The 20229-nt window shown below is 38.4% G+C and overlaps 1 protein-coding gene across 5 annotated transcripts in view; it reads right to left on the bottom strand.

The window, feature by feature from the left end:
- GULP1 (GULP PTB domain containing engulfment adaptor 1) overlaps positions 1-20229 on the bottom strand; it is a 143120-nt gene that overhangs the window by 34472 nt on the left and 88419 nt on the right. For all 5 annotated transcript variants that reach the window (XM_005486942.4, XM_026793328.2, XM_005486941.4 and 2 more), the window contains one exon: positions 5919-5990. In XM_005486942.4, coding sequence (XP_005486999.2) covers positions 5919-5990 — 72 coding nt within the window. The remainder of the gene's footprint in view (positions 1-5918; positions 5991-20229) is intronic.

Raw genomic sequence — 20229 nt, 5'->3', positions numbered from 1 at the left:
GAGGGGAAAAAAAGGGGAGAAAACGAACTAATGATCTGAAATCTAAAATTGCTGCAGAGGAAGCTTGCAGACCACAAGGGCTGATGAAGGGGCAAACAACAGAGAGAAGCCTCATGAAGCAGAACAGCACAGGCTGGTATCTCAACAGAGCTCCTTGTTTCCTTACAAGCAATCCTGCAAACCCCACACATGGCAACAAACTCTGGTTCCTGGGAGACTGCCCTGAAAGGATGAAGAATGAAGTGTAATCACATTGTAGAACTTCCACTAAGTGAGGACCTTGTCATGAAACCAAAACTGGGAAGGTGTTTCAAAGACACCCTTAAGATGACACGAATGGCTTCACTGCATCAGCTGCTTGTCAGAAAACACTGAAATGTTATCTGCTGAGAGTTTCAAATGCAGAAGGATGTTGACAAAACAGAGGAAAAATTCACAGGATATTTAGCAAAGTTCTCAGAGGGCTGGAAAACCCACTTTAAGACACTCCACAAAATCAAAACCAGGCCAATGGTGAAATAAACCAATCACCAAGAACCCCCTCCATACAGAATTGAGACAAATGAGCTTTTTAACCAAAGGTTTACTGGGTGCAGTGAACACACAAAGATTAATTCAGAAAATCTGTGGCAGTTCCTTTCTTAGTATTTTTCCTGCCCACTGTCCTGTGCAATAACAGACAGCACACAGATACTGATCAGCAATTTCTTTTATAGCTGACATTCTCCAGAGTGCCACATTCAGCCACCTCCCAAACTTGAGCAGGGTTTGACCAGCACATCCCATCACTGAGTCAGGTATCAGGAATTTTCTCTTATTTATTTCTAGTCTTTGCTTCTACCTAAGGAGGACCCCCAAGGGACCTCTGGACCTGGGAGATGTACAAGCATTATATTTTTCTATCAGCACACATTTGAAACCAAATAATATTTGTATCTCACACAGTAACAAGATTATTTAAGAGGGTAAAAATCTGCAGCCTCCCATTGGCATAAAAATGGAAAATAATATAAAATTATAATGAATCACAGTATGGCTTAAGAAGAGACACTATGGGCCAAATTCTTGAACTGTTAGTTTATACATATAATGCTCTCAGGCACGAACTCCAGATTTGGTTCAGCTCAGTGGGATGGGCTAGTTTATGTTCAACTGCTTCAGAATTAACATTATATTTTCATGGCATTTTTAGGGAAAGGAACAGATACAAATAAACCTATTTTCTACAGTTCAACTTAGCTTTAAAAAATAGAAAAAAAGAAAAAGCATCCATATATTTTGTAATTTATTAGAGTAGCAGGGAAAAATGCATACTCTAAGAATGTTATTAACATTAAATTTGATGTGTTTAGGTATCAAGTCTTATCGAACCATAACCAACAAAAATGCCATGAGGAAAAAAAATCATGTTCTTAAGACAGCCAGGAACTGGAGCTAAAGTATTAATTGTTAAGACTAATTACCTCTATAGATCTATGAATCGATTTAAGTCATGCAATCAAAACTATGTGCTTCTCTTTAATATTTACACCTCCTGCACAATTCAAGATTAAATTTAAAATAGTTGAGACATCAAAAGGGAGATGTTCTTGTGATTTGGATGCTAATCTTCATCTCAGGGAAGAGAGGTTCAACTCTTTCATTTAATGCAGGTGACCAGTGACCAAATCAGACATTGCACTTCACACCTAAAAAAGAGCCCTGGTTTAGGGCAGGGTCACTGGATAAGATGGGATGATTTTGTAACCTGTCTTGGAGAAAATGCTTTTCATCCTTTTTTCCCATTACAACATTCATTGTAAGGAAACATGTCTGAAAAAAACCCAACAGGCCCCGTTTGTTTTTTTTCCCAGTGCCTTCATGTCACCTGATTGGCCATGTAATGGTACAAACTCTCAATGGGCATTTGATGTGGGCATAGTGAAATTATAGCCTCTGAAAAATAGCTGTCAAGAGGAGAAAAAGGGTGAAAAGGCCACTGACATGCAAAATTCAATCTCTCAATAATCATCTTTGCAGGAAAAAAGCCATCCAGAAGTGTATGTCTATGGAATAGGTTGTATTTTATTTTCCGGACACACACTGGACCGAGAGGAAGACTATCTATCTATTATCCACAGCGTAGGACACAATACAGTGCAGTCTTTTTTCCATCTCTCACTTCCGGACAGAATTTCTGTGTTTTGTTTTATTTGGGGGTGGGCTGCTTTGTTGTTGCAGTTTTAAGATATTTTGGTCATTTTGTCTGGTGGCATGGAGTTTTGGGGGTTTGCTGCAGTTTTTTTTTGTGGTTGGTTTTTGTTTTTGTTTTTTTCCTGTTTGGTTGGTTTTGGTTGATTTTTTCTTATGGGGTGGGGGGCAGGGTTTAATTTTACTTTTTTTGAGAGGCAGGGTAAGCAGGTATTCTCTTATTCAGCTCTTCTCATCTGACTTGCTTTGGTCTTCAGGATGTCCTTGACTGGTCCTGAACCACAAATTGTGGTTTCTGCAGTACTTCAAAGAGAACAGTCATGGCTGGAAGGCTTGGCTGCAAATCTCTTTATCCCAATATTAGAAGCTTCTCTGTACTCCACCCTCCTCTGTCCTTTCAACAACAAATTAAACTGAGCTTTAACATGGGAGGGAGCTCAGAACAACATCCACAGATGGTCCTTGAAGGGCAGCAGCAGGACAGCATCTCTGCATGTGTGGAAGTGTGTGAACCAGCACTCTTCACTCTGTGTATCCTTAGAGGTCAAGGGCATGATGAAAAATATTTCAAGTGGTTTCAAAGTGATTTATTCTATTTGCGTTTTGTCTGGTCATCTCCACTTACAGAAGAAAAGTGGAAGGAAAAAGGATAATGAATTGAAAGCTGGGGAAGCAAACAGCCTCAAGTTTGGCCCTCACAAAACATCCCTTGGAAGACTGCAGAAGAAACAGCCCAAAACTCAGGTGTTTATTCTGGTTTCTTCCTGTACCACTCCTCCATGCAGCTTTCTTACCACTGCTCTGGTTATGCTGCCCCTTCCTTCCATCTGTCCTGCTGCTCTTTCTACCTGTTTCCACCTCTGGCAACTCTTCTTACACTTTATAAGAAGGATCAAATTCATTCTTATGGTCTGATTGGGAAGTTAAAAAATTCATTAATCAAGGAAAGTAATAATTTCAATTAATAAAATAAAGTGTGATTTGACAACACGTAGACATTTGAAGACCATAGGCATGTTTGGATCCAGCATCTGGGTGCCATGTGCTTAAGCTTCTGTTTCAGTTTGACTAGAAAACTTGAAGGAAAACATGTTTTGTAATAAATTATGACAATATTTTATCTTAGCTTACAAATAAATAAACAAGCACATTGTAAAACATTACTGTTCAAGTTTCTTCTCTCTCCTCCAGTACACCTCCAAGCACTTGGAAAACACAAGGGGAAATCTCACCTACATAAAACCACTGGAGAATCTTCTAGAAAAATTAAACATAATTGCTTGAAAAAAAACTAATCTTCTAATTGCAACTGTACCAGAAAAATTGTCAAGAAAATATAAAAGTTGTATTTGGGATAAAAGTACAACAAAGCATCACGAAAAAGTTCGTCCAAGATACTTTATGTTTCTGTAGAACATCAGCTCCATCTGCTGGGAAAAACCAGTTTGTGGCATGGGAGCTGCAGTTTCTGTGCTGGGCAGCCCGAGATTTTGTGCTGAGTTAAGGGCTTTGAGATGATTTAGAGAAGTACACAGTTGTATATCAGATCTTGACTCTGACAGTTTGGTGACAGGAGGGCTCAGAGAAAAATGCTTTCTGGTGGCTAGGTTTCATGGTCTGTATATCACTGGAGCATGTGACTTCAGAAACTTATTAGAGTGATGCATGTCACTTGTAAAAATAGCTCTGAACATTAGGAAAGTGTCAGTTGTTTTTCTGACAGCTATTCATTTTCGTTAAAAACAAATTAGGATTAATAACATCGCTATTAAAAGCAAACCCAGATAATTTAAAAATATAAATATGACACCAGAAGCTACATGTTTTCTAAAAACTCTGCTACCCCAAAACCACTTTATATTTCTTCAACATTTCTTTTTGACTTTAGTTTTTCAAGCTGTTTTAATTGCTTAAAAAATTTTAATTACCATTTTATAAAAACAAAAAAGATATGTGCTTAATAAAGAAAGCTAGTACCTCTAGGCTTCTCTTCAAAGACTACAGATGCACAACGTAAGTCAGTCTTCAAATGAGTATTCAGTTAATTGGGGATTGTTTCAAACAAAAAATCATTTTCATTGCTCTGAAAATTCTGTTCCAAGTCCTTCCTAAAGTCATGCTTATTTACTTTGGAAGGTCTCTAATAAACTTGTGATTATGTAAGATCACATGCAATACTTGATATCTAAGCTACAAAATTCCAGACTTGAAGAAAATAATGCAATTCTAGCAGCTATTCAGATTTCTATCTCCAAGGTGGTTTATTTATGGAATGTGTGTAAAAAGTCAGAGTCGGAATCTGCATACTCCAGTGACACCATAAAGGCACACATCACATTTCTGGCTTTGCCCACACTTCTGAGAGCAGTTATTTGAAATAATTTTGGGACCCTCTCTCAGAGAAAACAATTCCCATGTATGAAATCATAAAATTCAACCCACCCAAAGCCTCCAGAGATCAGTGAGAGTCCAGGCCAGCCTGGGGTTCCACCAGTTGGACAGAGACACTCAGCATTTTGTTTATTCAGGAGTACAATCAAACACATTTAAAACAAAAGCAAAGCTGCTGCATATCAAGATATCACTGTGACGGATTTCTGCACAGAGCTGATTTCTCTGGGGGTATTGGAGTTTTATAAAGACAAACGACACAAGGTGCACACAAACCCACTTTGTTTCCACTGACAGAATGCTGCCATGCATAAAAAAGTGCCAAACTTAGCCTAAAACACTTGAAAACAACTGGGCAATAATGACACTATCTGCAGCACAAAAAAGTGGTTTTGGCATAAAAAACTCCAAGAATCAGCTAAATGAATCTTTAAAGGCAGCTGTACTATCTTGATAGAGTGAAAACAACAGCAAAGAATGTGTTTCAATACCCTAATAAGATTACTGATCCATCTGGTAAAGATGGCTTTCTCAAGGGAAAACTCAGCCTTAAAAGCTGAGCTGCATGAGTAATCTCTTGTTTCCTTTCTGCATTTCTTTAGTATGGTAATAACACAATCAATTTTTTCAATATTGACTCCCCACGTTTCCTGCCCATTTCCAAGGAACCTGTTTAAAGGAATAATGAAAAGCCTGCAAGAAAGTTATGAAAAATGCAATAGTAGGGAGAAAGATTTTTTACATCTAAGTAAACTGAAGGGCCAATAGCTCAGAGCAGCTAAGCATGAAGCAATTCCACAGGAACAAGGCAGTGAGTGGACTGGAACAATCAGCATTCCCTCCCCAGCTCAGTGTCAGAAGAGCTCTGAGCAGCCAAGGCAAAGCCATGTTCACTGAAAACAAGCCTCAGCAAGTCCTTGCACTCTGATATTTTTAGTTGTCCACCAAGGGACTTTGTGCCCAAGCACATGGAGCCAAGAGGAAACTGCAAAAGCCTGATTTCCTCAGCCACAGCTTGGGATGGCAGCTAAAACAAATTCTTGCTACCTCAGTTTGTATTAATGAAGCCCTTAATAAGCCTGAGGAAGAAGCATTAGCCACTGAAATACATTAACTTTATAAATATTTCTGAGTTATTGTAAAATCTGTAGGACAACTAAATATTGTAGACAGCAGAACACCTGACCATACAGACATCATAAGGAAGAACCTACACACCAAAGAGATGAGTAAAAGCAATACTTCCAGAGCCAGTGAACTCACCTAGAAAACCAACAACGTGTTTTAGAAAAGAGGGTAAGAATACATTCCATTTATGTCTCATAAAAAATTCTTACCTTTAATTTTCTAACAGCATCTCTTACAACTTCTGTGCCTTTGGGCTGCTCCACTTCTGTACTGCCTAGAAACTGAAAAAAAATGCAATTTGTGAGCAGTAAGTTATGCATTTAAAGGCCTAATCAACTTGAGTAATCTTATTTTCCAATTATTTTTGAACGGCATTTTGGAAAGGCAATTGTTTCAGTAGTTGATAAATAAAACCTTCACACAGCTATTTCTATTGAAGAAAATAACAAGAATTACATTCTATACTAATATTAGCATTATCAAAACTGACTTTAAAAAAATCCTATACAAATCTGTAAATTAGAAGTTCAAGTACCTTTTTCCACAGGGAAATTACCACTTTGGTAATAACTCTCTTTAGAAAATAATAAAAAAATGCACACAAAATACAGATGGAAGATTCCTCCCATGAAAAAACATGAGCCAATAATTTGGATTCTGTCACTAAAACATTCACACAAGATGTAAGATAAATTAAAAGAACTGATTTTCCTCTCAGAGCTGCTTGGTATAGTAACACAGATTTACACAAACTGGGCTCCAGCCTATGTAAAACAAGAATAATATTCAAGTAGTTTCTACTACAAGTCACACTTTTACCAAGTAAGGCTTTAATGAAAACCAAACATGTTTTCATATACAAAGCATAATAGTGCAAAAGGACCTTATTTCTTTATTTGTACACTGAAATGCTTTTGTTTTCTGTACAATCACACTTGTCTTCTATTGTGCTGTTACGAAATGTATGATAATCCTGCCTGAAACCCATCTGTGTGATCACTAATTGATTTTCTGTTGCCAAATTTTCACATTGAACTGCAGTTAAGTCACATCATATACATATATATGCTAAAATACCTCCAGGAAAAAAAAAAACCCTCCCTTTTTTCCCCAAAGTACAGTTTTCTGTGTACCATGACACACAGAGCCATGTACAATTTTTAAGTCCCAGCCATTTTGAAAGGGATTTAAATTTGCCAAGATACAGACAACCTAAATAGAGTAACTCTGGAGTTTTTGGTTCTATTAAAACTTCCAAACATGTTTAGTGCAGTCAGTGTGCTCAAGGTATTCCTGCAAAGAAACTGTGCAGCTCCACCAACAGTGAAGCCTCATTAGATATTTGCTACTGACTGAAATATGACATGCTGCCTTGAAAACAAGAGTGTAAATCAGAACACCACACACATCTGCTGCCAATATTCTCTATGATTACATGCTCCAGGAGACCAAGGCTTTGGAAGAACAGAGCAGAGGGCTCTGCTATTGATTTGATGTCCTTCACACAACACCTCTGATGACTGTAGACTGAGGGGGTGATCTTGCCTAGAAAAGTGATGGCTGCACAAAATGCACGTAAAGAAGGAAGAAAGATTCTTGGACATGATGGATACTGCACGTGGCAGAGACAGAAAGGGAAAGAGGAGTGAATATATACGTGAGCAAAAAAACCCCAAACCAGCAGGTAAGATCACATGAGAGTCTAAGAGGAAGGCTGAAACACCAACATTACCAGATATCTGCAGACAAGCAAGCTTAAATCCTCCACACCTGGCAGAACACAGGAGGCAGAAGTTTAACTGCTGAAAGTTTGTGAGCACACAAGGTACTTGATACACAGAGCAGGAATGCTGCAGAAACACAGGGAACAAGAACTGCAGGTGTGGACAAGGCTCAGTGAGCAGAGCAGAGGTCACTGCTGCCCATGGAGAAACTCAGACAGATGCTTCATCCCTGGCTGTTCCCTAATCCTTGTGCTTTTTCCAAACTGGCAGCACCAGTACCAGTGTAGGCAGCCCAGGAGTTGCCAATGCAGATTCAGGGCCAGGCCTCTGGTGGAACTGGGTCATGCACACACAGAGATGCCCCAGGTTATGCTGCCTCGCCTGCAGCTGCTTCTCCACAAGGGCACAGGGCTGCCCTACATTTCTTATTTACTTACTTCCATCCAGATGACCAAGCTCTGGTAAAGCTAAGAAAGAATCAGTCATTTCCCCAGGACTCTACTCTGCTTCACAGTCCAAGAAGGATGAAGGTATCTTTGCTGTACTCAGCAAATCCCAGCAGCAGACCAATCTTTCCACAAACAGTACCTTCCACAAATACAGTTTTCCCAGAAGCTTGTACCTCATGATAATTCACACTACTGCCTCAGAAAATCAAATTCCCCAGCTGTGGCTGGGGAATCTGTTAAATGTCACTGAATTTTAAAGCTTATAGTAATGTTCCCCAAACCAGAAATTACCATTTACGATCATGGAGGGGAGGGAGAAGTAGATTTCTGAGCAGAAAGATAAACTGCTGAAAGCACTTTCAAAGACTGACAAGACCTGAAGAAAAACTCATGGCGTTTGCTCAGTAAATTACAAAAGAAATAATAAACAACCAAGACTCAGAGAACACAGAAACACCACGAGCCTTAGGATCAGCATTTACAGAACACAACCCACTAGAATTCCATAAATCACTCGCTGTCTTCCAGATGAGTGTTGGTTTTGAGATTAGGCATCACCACTACAATTTCAATTGCTCTCAGCAATCCAAATTCGAAATTCAGTTTTGACCTGGATGTGGAATTCAAGCTTGTGCATAATAAACTATTAAGCATAGGAAAATAATTAAGACACATTTAATCCAGATATACAAAGAATTGTAGCCTAAGTGTTAAGACCAAGAAAAATTACAAGGCTGTATTATGGATTGCACTTTTGTAACTATTTCTAACTCTTTCAACTGCAATAGTACTTTTTGTTAATTCAGGTGTGTTAAAATTGCTTACACATTTCATGCTTGACTTCCCTTCTTAATTTTGTGGTAAGAGTAATAAAAGGAAAACCAGCAATTAAAGGGAGATATTCTGAATATTTGTATTAATTGGACTGTTCTGTTTGGGGAAAATACAGACAGAATTTCAGACCAAGACAGGTTTGTAACAAAAGAATGACTATGCAGTAAAGCTATAACAAACAGCTAACAGCTTTCACGGAAGGCTTTTCATTGCTTGCTTTTTTCATATGCTCTGTACCTTTTCCATCTCATCTATCATCATTTTCTGTTCAATATGAGGTACCAATTACTGTGGTATTACTGAAGATAGCTAAGCTAAGCAAACAGATGTATTTGCAAAGCTGGGGCTTCAGCTGCCAAGGTCACTGTGCAGTTTGTACAGCCCCTGGCACAGCAGACACGCTGCCATTGGGGTTTCTGGGGGAAGCCACCAACAACTCACCCACCACCCTCATGAAATGGGAAGGTGGCCATTTCATCATGACCCTTTCAGCAGATTTTTCTCACCAAATCTCTCACAAACACAGAGAACAAATATTTGTTGCATCAGGAAGCTGGTCCAGCTGTGGCATGAATAATACATTTATTCAGCATGGAAGAGTTTCTGCAAGAAAAATTTCAGAGCCAAAGGGGTAAATGTGAAACCTTCCTTTCCAAGCTCAGGCTCCTGTAGGGAGCAGTACTGATCCAGAGCTTTAGATGGGAACTTGGCAAGTCAGTGTTTATTTTCAGCATTTGAGGTTCCCTTCTGCATCCTGACTCACGCAGAACAACCAGCATAGGAAACCTAAGTGATTCCTTAGAGTCAAGCTAACACAAGGGAAACAGAAAATAACAATTTTCCTTTAGATCATTCACTATTAATACTAAATGCAAACTAATAAACACATTAAGTGCTTAAGTCTTCTTTACACAAGTAATGTGTTCAAATACATAATACATCTGAAAAATGTTTACATATGACTGCTACATCCATTTACTGTCTGCAGCTAGCAAAAAGATTACTCCTGAGGGTGGTGTACTCCATGCATAATATGCCTACTCAAACAGACACAATACATAATTTAGGCATGCCACGAGACTCAAATATTTATGTGCTGTTTACTATTAAGTTCATCGTGATCACATTGAATTTTTGTTGGATACATAAAAAAGTTGGAAGAAGATGGCATTTAATACTTTGTATAACATAAAGCAAGCTAAAGCAATGTTCTTTACCACACATTTTTCACTGCAGTCTGCCATTCTTCCAAACATATTCCCTACAAAAGTGACGAGCAGTTATTTTCCTAATATATTACTCATTCTTATTTTACTTGCAGCTGTCTGTAATCAGAAATAACTCTTATGAGGCCAACAGATCCTATCAGTCAGGACCATTTAAGTGTTCCTTTAATGTACAGTGATGTTTGCCATGAAGAAAGTGAGCTGTTGGCCAGCCACATACAAGACAAACTCCTCAGATCAAACTGCTTCTAATCTAATACTAGCAGACAACCAGATGTGCTCACTCCACATGCAAAGATTTGCAAGATAATGCAGCTGAAAAAAATTAACAGACACTATTTCAACACATTAAATCAACAGAGGTTTTATCATTGACAGCAACTGAGAGAAAATTCAGCTCTGTTATGGCCAGGAGGGCTGTCTTGCACAACAAGCTATAAGACAGACCCTTTGTGGGGAATATCTTTGTCAGAATGTAGATGACATTTCCCTATGCACTAACATGAACAAGTCATTTTTTTGGTCCAATTGCATTGTGAAGTTATGGAAATTGTATTTAGAGTTGTACTTTGGCTGGAGAATCTATTAATATAAAAAGTAAATAATCTTTTACTTTGCTGGCACAATTAAAAGTCATTTTAAATGTAAGACAACTTCAGGCATCCAGAATCCCTGACATTCCTGACAAGACTGCTGCTGTTCTGGTGTGCCCAGCAGGTCTTAGTAAGGCCAGGTGAATTGTTAAGGTTAGCAGTGCACTTTCTTTCCTTGACATCAGCAGCAAACTCTCCAGTAATTCTTGCCCTGGCAGTTTAGATTTGACCCTCAACACTTTATTGGCTTTATATGCAAAGAACATTCAGGTGCTTTTCTTCAAAGCTTAGGGGAGAAAACCTCTATACACACTTAGGAAAAGTTAGTTTTACCACACTCAAAAAATGAATAAACTTGACTCTTGATTAAGAAATAGTTTTAGGTATTTAATGTAGACTTCCACTCTTCCAGTAGAGAGCAGTGTAGGATATTTTAATAATAAAACAACATCTGTTTTCCTTTGTCATCACATTTCAATTTAAAAAAAAATAAAACCCAGTCTTTCATAGGCCACATTTCTTTTTTACTCTGAAATTCCTGAACATTAATGGTTCTCTTTTATGCAGACTTAAATGCAATTATATGAAAACAGTACTTACCAAAATCATACAATAAAGCAAGAGAAAAAAAACCAATGCAAAATTACTGGATACCTGCTGGCAGCTTTTGACAAATTAGCTCCCTCTACCTCCTCAGTTCTACAGGGATGCTGATTTACTGATGAAAGGAAGACAAATGTATCCACACTGTGAGAACACCAGAACAACAGAGTATAAAACAAGAATGAAAGAGAAGAGGGACCAGTTCTGAACAAATGTCTAAGCTGTTAGCCACTCCACAAGCCCAGGCAGGCTTTCTGCTCAGCCTTGCACTCGTGAGCCTTCTCCATCACTCAAACAGCAGAAGGACAACAGGGACCATGAAACGAACAAAACTTGGTATTTTGGGTTCCTTCTCTTTCCCCACCCCACAGTCCAGCTCCTCACCTGCAGCAGCTTCCTTGGCTCCCGACAAAGACATGTTCTGCCAGAGCACATAATGTTTGGATTTTTCCCCTTCGGAGAGCACTTTCCTAGTGCCACCTTAAAAACAACTCCTGGGCACGATTGTCACTCAAATGAGAGCAGAAATCCAAATCACCACATGGGAGTATGAGGCAAAGTGGCATTAGACACACATCAGCACATTCCCTGAATATCCCCTGCTTGTCTGACATCTAATGCTCTGCAGAAGTGGTGGCCCTGACAGAAGAAAGAAATTCTAGGTATTTTTTGAGGGAGTGTTCAAGTACTACTGGCAAAGAAGAAAGATGAATGCACAAATAAAAACATTTTTAAGAAGGCAATTATCTAATGGAAATCAAATATTACCAGGTATTTAGTCCACCAATAGAAAATATTTATAGTAATTAAGATACAATGAAAGAAAAATCTATTTAATAAGTTATTGAATTATTTGGGGAGAAAAAAGAGTGTTACAGAAACGATCATAAAATAATTAGTTTCAAAAAGTCCCACTGGCTTAATTTGTACTTTCTTATATTCTCTACAGCTGCAGTAATTAAGAGCTCTCCACCCTCAAACACAAAAGCAGTCATTTCAGTCTTTCAGTCTGGATCTATTAATCAGTAATAAAGAACATTATTTGATATCTAAAGCTCAACATATCTTTGAACAGCTGACAGAGACAACAGACATTTCCCTGGAGTAGTGCACCTCACCTGGCTGTGGCTCCTGCCCAAAGGTGTGGAAACAGGAATCCCTAGAAATATTCTGTCAAAGCTACCTGAGAAACTGAGGGCACGTGGCAGCCCTAATCCTGCCTGCACCTGCATCCTAACCCATGTTCAGATATGCTAAAAAGAGAAATTATTGAGCTGCTGACTGGAAGAAATCAAGCCAGCTGATTCCAGCTTGGTGCAATCCTAAAGGCCAAAGAATGGGATAATTACACAAGGTCACATTCCCCCTCAAGTTCCCACTGCCAGAAGGGAAAGCAGCACTCAAAAAGAAAAATACCATAGGAATATATGTTTGTATTACCAAAACCAGCTTGCTGTAAGCAGAACTTCAGAAGACCTTAGGATACACTTGGTAAATGATCAAAACTTAAATCTTCTCCAGTGTGGTCACATACCAAGTGGGCTATCAACAAGGAAAAAATAAAAAATCAAGTCCAATTGCAACACAGGTATGAAAGCTGTGCTCAGTATTAAAGCATCTAATTCTAAAGACAAAACAATGCTAATTCAGGTAGGACCCACACAGGGGAGCTAAGAGCAGGCTGGAATACAGAAAGAGAGTAAAGCTAACACGTGTACGTTGTCAAGACCGGCACTACAGAAAACACCAGTTGGACAAGAGAAACCAGCCAGCATTTCTTCAGTCCATCAGTCTCCCCATCACTTCAGAAGCCCAGCTGAAAGTGAACCATGCCCTGAAGAGCTCTCAGACTGCACCTGAGGATTAGAGAGGCCCTGGGGGTGGTGTACCCTCTTCTCCCACTGCACACTCCTCCAGCAGCCACCCCACAGCTACCCAGAGCACAGACACAGGCTGAGAGCAGCACAGCTGCCCCAGCCCGACTCCCACCTCAGGCACTGAGAGCACAGAGTGTTTCCCTGGCTCTGCTCCACACACTCCTCAGCTGGAGCTGGCTGTTCACTCCAGCCCTGAGTGAGGAGGAGGAAGCAGGTAATAGGGATATGTCTTAGGGACAGTCCAACTTGGAGCAAAAAAAAAGACAACAAACTCAAGCCACTTTTAGAAAATTCTGAAAAAACTTTGATGTATGGGAAAAGGGCTTAAAAAGGGAACACTTTGCCAGTGCACAAATGGCAGTGATGCTAATACTAGTAGTATATCATGCTGAAGGCCTGTTGTCCTTTTAATCCCAGATGCACTTCCCATGGCTGATAAATAAAACCAAGGATAACATTCGGCATGTAATAAACCAGAGCAGGAGAAAATGGCAGCAAGAGCAAATCCATCACTGGAGAACATAATTTCTCATCATTTATTCCCTGTCTGTGTCTGGGTCACACAGGTTCTTTTGATGGCATTCTTTCCTCATGTGTGTGGCAATGTTCTTCAGCCTTCACATGCAAGAATCCTGTGCTCAGAGGCTGGACAAAATGAAGGAGTAAATTAAAGAATGACACATTTTCAAAATTCATCTATTATGCTTAAATTTCAACATACTCTGTGTTTCCACTTTTGGCTTTTTACACATGTGAAAAGATTTTTTTTTTTTGGTAAGGAGAAACTGTCAGATCCTTTTGCTGCATCAGGAGATGTCTGAGAGTAACCCAAAGGCATCATCCTCAAATTATTACACCTCTTTTACTCCAATCCACACACTATTGACACGCCAAGCAATGGCATCAAATCTTCTCCTCCTCTGCCACTACTCATCAACTCCGCAGAGCCTCCTGTGGCACAGCTGGATACTGCCTCAAAGTTTGAGGGTAACTACCAGGAGAAAACCCATCCAATAAGCAGAGTATTGACAAATGTGGTCTAGCTTGACCCTATACATGGCCTGAATTCTGACTTGTGTAGGAAAGGACTGAGCTGTCCAACCACAGATGCTCAATAACATCCTTGCCAGCCCCTGCAAACCTCTGCTGTTACTCTCATATTATTTTAGATTCCAATCAGTTTGTGCCCTCCAAGAGTTAAGAACTGGAAGCTCTGAAATGACTGGTCAGTCCTAAAATGCAGCACATCTTAAGTTCTGCAAGAATTTTCATTGTTGAAGCAAGGTTCAGTGAAGGTGGGCACACAAACCATTCTGTATCAAGATAGAACAGACTTAATTATCAAACCTGACACTTCCTTTAGAAAGGATATTCAAACATGAAAAGCCTCTGACACTCACTCAAGACACATCACACTACTTGAATACTTCAATTTAGAAAACTTATATTCTTGACTGGATTTTTGCCAGTAAAAAAAAAAAAAAATACCTTCACTGAAGAAAGGCACCTAAAAATAATGCATATTCACTATTTTATACATCAAATTTTTGAACTTCAGAAGTAAACAATAACAGAGTGGACAGATTTTTCAGCTTTACACATTCATAATTACACAGCCTTAGTTCTGCACCACAGCAACTCAATTTAACTTAAGCATAACTTCTTCATGAAAATTGTAAAGTCACAGTAGGCCCTTGAATGTACTAAAACATAGTTTTTCACTAAGTCCTAGATATTTCCAAATATCTTAATGTAACAATACCATTTGCTGCTTTTTTTTTCCATGAAACAGATGCCAATGCAGTGATTTAATTTACCTTAAACATAAAACCGAAAAATTGCATCAACTTCTACATTCTTTGTACAGATGTGAAATGCAGTGTTAGAAATTTCAGAACAAAGAGGCCACTTTGCTTCACTTTCCCCTTTACCTCTGCAGATGTCAGCCATCAACTCTGGCCCTTCAGCAGGAACTTCACTGCACTGCTGTAGGAGAAAACCTTCAATTGTTACTACTTGTGTAAAGCCACTGCCCCACCCAAGCTGAGGTTAAAGATCATCATCTTCAGCACTCTCAAATGGAAAGGACAGATTCCCATGTCCGCTGGCTCCTCAAAAACACTCACCTCCCCAGTAAAATGCTACAATTCAAGGTACAGCAAGATAAAGATCCCAAGTTGCATCACAGCAGCTTGAACACCCAGAACAAGCCATCAAAAGCTGCTGTCCTGGTTTCACAATTTAGCACTGCTGAATTATCACCCTGGTTTTCACAACCCCACTGTTCCTCTGAATGCAGCACCTACTGGTTGGCTCTGTAGTAACATCCTGAAACCATCTCTATTTTTCTACATAATACAGCAAGCTGAAGCGTGAACTCTGTTAAGCTCCATCTGTCCTGCTGACTTTTTTTCCCGTTACAAATATTAGGGGCCTATCTCCCCAAAAAGAATGAAAACTGAACTGAGACAAAAAGCCCTCATGAAGAGCCAAGATATGCTGTCAAGTATTTGATAACAAAGCTATCTTAATTCAGCAAACTGACAGAACCATTCTGCTCTACCAATAAGGTGAAGCTTTCTAAACCCAGGAGTATTTGATGCAGAAGTTTTGGGGTGCACCTCTGAGGCAGGGGAGCAAATAGGCCATGGCACCACTGAGAGCAGCTGCTCCTTCCAAGAGATGCTTCCCAGATGAGGTCATTGTTAGGATGGGCTCTGAGCACAGGCTTCAGATTCTTTCTTTCATAACAACATGTACCAGACCAGCCAGGAGTTTCCATGTGCCAGTTCAAGGTGGGATTGTGCAATTCTGAGCATTCAGCTTGTAGCAACTGAAGCTGGACACAAAATTCTTATAGCCTTCCTCTGCTCAATGTAAATAAATTCTACCAATTCTGGAAGAAATTGTGATGAATTTATATACATATATAAATATATATATGTTAATAAATACAAATCAAAACCTATTGAAGTTACTCTTTTTTACCAGAAAACACTAACAACATCTTATAAAAACAGAGATTAAATTGGACAGACGTTTCCCATTTTGTGGTTAAAGTTTATTTTGATCTAATTTCTACCTCCCTTGTCCTTGACTAACAAAATACTCAACTTGTATTGTAAAAGTTGTATCATGGCAATACAACTTTTGCCATGGCAACATGCAATGACATTATAAACACAGAAACAGGAATTCCCTGTGGGACAAAAAACAGAAGTCACAGTTAGGAACAAAATCCTCATTCCAACACAAATAGCCTCAGTAATAGGAACAAATAACTATTGTCCCTGACTTGCAGTTTATTAAAGACCTTTTCCAGTTTAATGTGAAATAAGGAATAGCCTATTTTAAGGACACTGCATTGCTTCTCAATCAGGACTTTTGATACTGCGAGGCTTTCTGCACCATAATTAGAATAAATGACTCCTGATTTAATTCTTGATTCAGGGAATCGATGTGCTGTCAAACAGAGGACAGGCAGCACACCAGAAAAGAGCTATTCTGAAGAAAGAGCCATGAGTGTGTGCAGCTAATGCTTTAGCAGCTTGGAAATATCAATTTTGGTAGGCTATAAATTTTGGTAGGCTTCTGAAGAAACACAAAATTTTGAACAGAAACCCAAAAGAAAGAAGAAACCGAAAATTTTGGTCAATTTCTTTTTTTTAAGCTGTCATTACCAGAGAAGATCATCTTTAAAATCTAGTATCTTAACTTTGAGTGCAGTAAATAATTTATACATACATTCTGTGGGCAAGATAATAGACACCACAGGGCAGATACAGGTTTGGAGGAGCAGTAAAGGACAGGAAGATGAAGTGTGAAACTTGGTTGCTTTTTCATTGATTGGTTGATTTTTTTTCCTAAACTGTAGATTTCCTATACTGAGAACAACTTAATTTGTGAAAAAAGAATAAGCCTAATGTTTTATTAGTAATGTAACTTCAGTGAGAAAATATGTTGAGTCAGTATGCAAAGTGTAATTCACAATCACATGGCTAATCTACCTGAATATGCTAAATTAAATACACTAAATTAAATACTATATTCATAGAAATGAATACCAGCATTTTTATAAAAGTGGACAAGAAAATATCTGTGTCCAATAAAAAGAAATTATTTTTCTTGGCTCCTAGAAACTACTTCCTAAGCTCCATTTACTTCTTTAAATGTGTTGGTAATTTTATACAAATGACACATATACATGGTCTTTCTCATCTGCTATATTCACAGAACACTCTCAGAAAATTTCAGAGTATTTGACTGGGATAGCCAAGTCAAAACCAAATTAGTTACTTGTGGAAGGAACTAATTCTGCAGGGAGAGGTGGTCCATGCAGCAGATAAATACACAGGGAACAAAGCAGATGCCCTTAAAACTGCAACATGATTGAAATTCTGACTAAATATCTTTAAGTGGGTATCTAGGAATAAAAGAAAAAAGGACAGAGCAACCTGCACTGATTCTGAGTGCTTTGATTATTTGGACTGAAAAGGGGCGATAGCAATAAGACAGCACAGCTGGAGGTAAACTGGAAAAGCAAACGAAGAGCAGAGGTGGAAAGAAAATGGCTCTGCAACCACAGCAGCTCAACAGGGTCTTCATCTACTGTGGGGTCATGACTACAGCACAAGGTAAGCTGGCCAAGGATTTTTGGGAATTGCATTCAAATTTTTAATGGGAAAACACAAACATGTGGGAAATCTTCCTTCCCAAGGCTGGGGATGCACTCTTAACATACCTCTGCCTCATTGTCTGTGGAAATGCTGCTGCACAGAACACAAACCCTACTTTAAATCCCTCTTCTTCAACTCCAGCACTGATTCTGGAAACAAGTACAATTCAGGCAATGGGCCTTAACAAGAAAAACATTTTTTCCATTGGTTTAGCTGTACTGGATCTTTCACTTTTCCTCCAGAGAACTGGAAGTGTCTTCTCTGTGATGATTTCTGTTTTATGAGCCTGTCTATATTGTCTCTCATTAATCTGTTTTCAGAAAAAACTCCCTTCTTTACACACAATCTCTCATAAAAGACAGCTATAAAACCGATGTGATCACCATAATTCAACATCTGGCCTTCAGGCACTTGAAGAATATCCATAACAGTTTCTTTTTTTTAATCTGGATAGGATGAGGTAATTTTAAAAATTATTTGGAACAGAAATAACTGTCTCTTTATGTTATCATTTAACAAACGTGAAGAGCACTACTACAACACAGAAAATATTCTTCCCGCTAAACAGCACAAAATAGAAAGCTGAATTTTCTTATTAGATTGATTATTTTAGCAAAATGTAAAAATATTTCGACCTGGCAACATCAGATATAAAATGAAACCACCATTATCGTGACCTTAGATCTACCAGCAGATGAGAAGAACATCCTGGATGAACTTTTTAGGAGAACATAACTGAGATGGAAAGTAATCTGTAAATTATTTTACAATGGCAATTAATCCAACAAAATATTGGCTTTCACTTCTTACTTCATAAAAAATGTTATGTTTTTCAATAAAAGACCTCAATCTGGTGCTGAAGTGGTAAAATTAATCTGGACTAGATCATTAAAATGATACTCATATCATTAGGTGAACATAGAACCAGAAAAGTCTGATTCTGTATTTAAAAATCCTTCACATAAGGACATAGAATCTTCCCTAAATAGCGACCTAATCCTTTTCACTAAGAGAACAGGTATTGAGAAGACATTTAATCTTGAGCTCAAGGCATGAAAGCAGAGTTCAATTTTTGGGGTCGGATTTGAGAACAAGGATTTGGGGCAGATATGTGGAAAATCTTCAGTATTACCTCTGTTCCTTATCTTTAAGCTGAGGATATTAAGTCACCAATTTCTTATCTGCATTATCATTTAATTATCCCAGCTGAGAAAAAAGCTCATGAGAGAAGTCCAAGGTCTTCTGTTGCCTACTTATTCTGAGCTTTGATCTATGACTACTTGCATCAGGCTAGCACCTACAGCCTCCCTCTCATTATTCTAGAAGTTGCACAAACATCAAAAAGATAGCCCTTAGCTTCAAAGAATTTATGATCTAATGAACTGTGATAAATTGCAGTAACCCCTTGGAAATGCACAGCACAGCTTCAGTTAGTACCTCTGAGTGTTACTGATGAAAATCAATATAAAACATCGACCCTATTCTTCCTCATACACATCAAACAGCCAACACTAACACAAATAAAAAGCTATAAGCAGCACAAAATTAACAAAGTGTTCTGTCATACAGCACACACTCAGAGTGCTTCAGCAAATTTCAAAGATAAAGAACATGTGAAGAGGTCCCACCTTCCCACCTGCCTCCCTTCAAAACCCAATATTTAACCCCTAAACCCATACCTAGTTTTAAAGATTTAAGATTATTCTGAACATTAAGCATGCACATGCAATTTTGGGGAATGCTTTTCATTTTGAGAATGTGTTTGCCTTTGAGAGTTTCAGGTCCTCAATGCCTCATAAAGTGAGGATATGGGATATGGCTTCTAAACTCTGACTTAAGAAGATCTATAAATTCCTGATTGTAATGGAATTTTCCACAATAAAACCTGTATTCATGAGTAAACAAGGTTTGCCTCCCACCTAATCTTTTAGTTCTAATTAACATGATTTGTTGAGTTACTTATCTGCCCTTGTAGTTTCTTTCTACTCAGAAGCATTGGGAACTACAGCAATAGTACAAGATAAGATTTAAGGACTTTTCTAGTTCTCTTTCTAGTTATCTTTCCCTTCAAATACAACCCTTGGTTCTACACATTTCAAAGATTTAATGGACATCCCTGTTTCTATATTTTCCCTATTTTCAGCAATACTACAGCAACACATCGCAAAATAAATTGTAAAACAATAGGACCGGCCCCATTTTGACTTTCCTAAAGATTCAGAAGGAAGAGAATATTAGTTATAAAAATACTGAAGAAAAAAAATGAAAGTTTAGACCAATGTAACCCATTATTCCCTTTTAGGGGCACATAATTCCTAGTGAAAAAGCAAAACTTTTCAACAAAGCTTTACAAATAACTTAATGCAAATATTTCTCCTCTGCTATGTTCCAAACCAGAAAATACTAGTTCCTCTAATAAGTTATACCTAACATTCTTGTATTCAAAGTTCAAAATGCTTTTTAAAACAGGCCAAGATTGTTTTACCCTTTCTGAGCCAAAGTGATCAGAAGGAGACATTTCTGAAATATTTATTGCAG

Source organism: Zonotrichia albicollis, chromosome 10, assembly GCF_047830755.1.
Source record: "Zonotrichia albicollis isolate bZonAlb1 chromosome 10, bZonAlb1.hap1, whole genome shotgun sequence".
In the NCBI taxonomy this organism is placed as follows: Eukaryota; Metazoa; Chordata; class Aves; order Passeriformes; family Passerellidae; genus Zonotrichia; species Zonotrichia albicollis.
The sequence above is the reverse complement of the archived record's forward strand: the minus strand, read 5'-3'. Positions and strand labels throughout refer to the sequence as shown.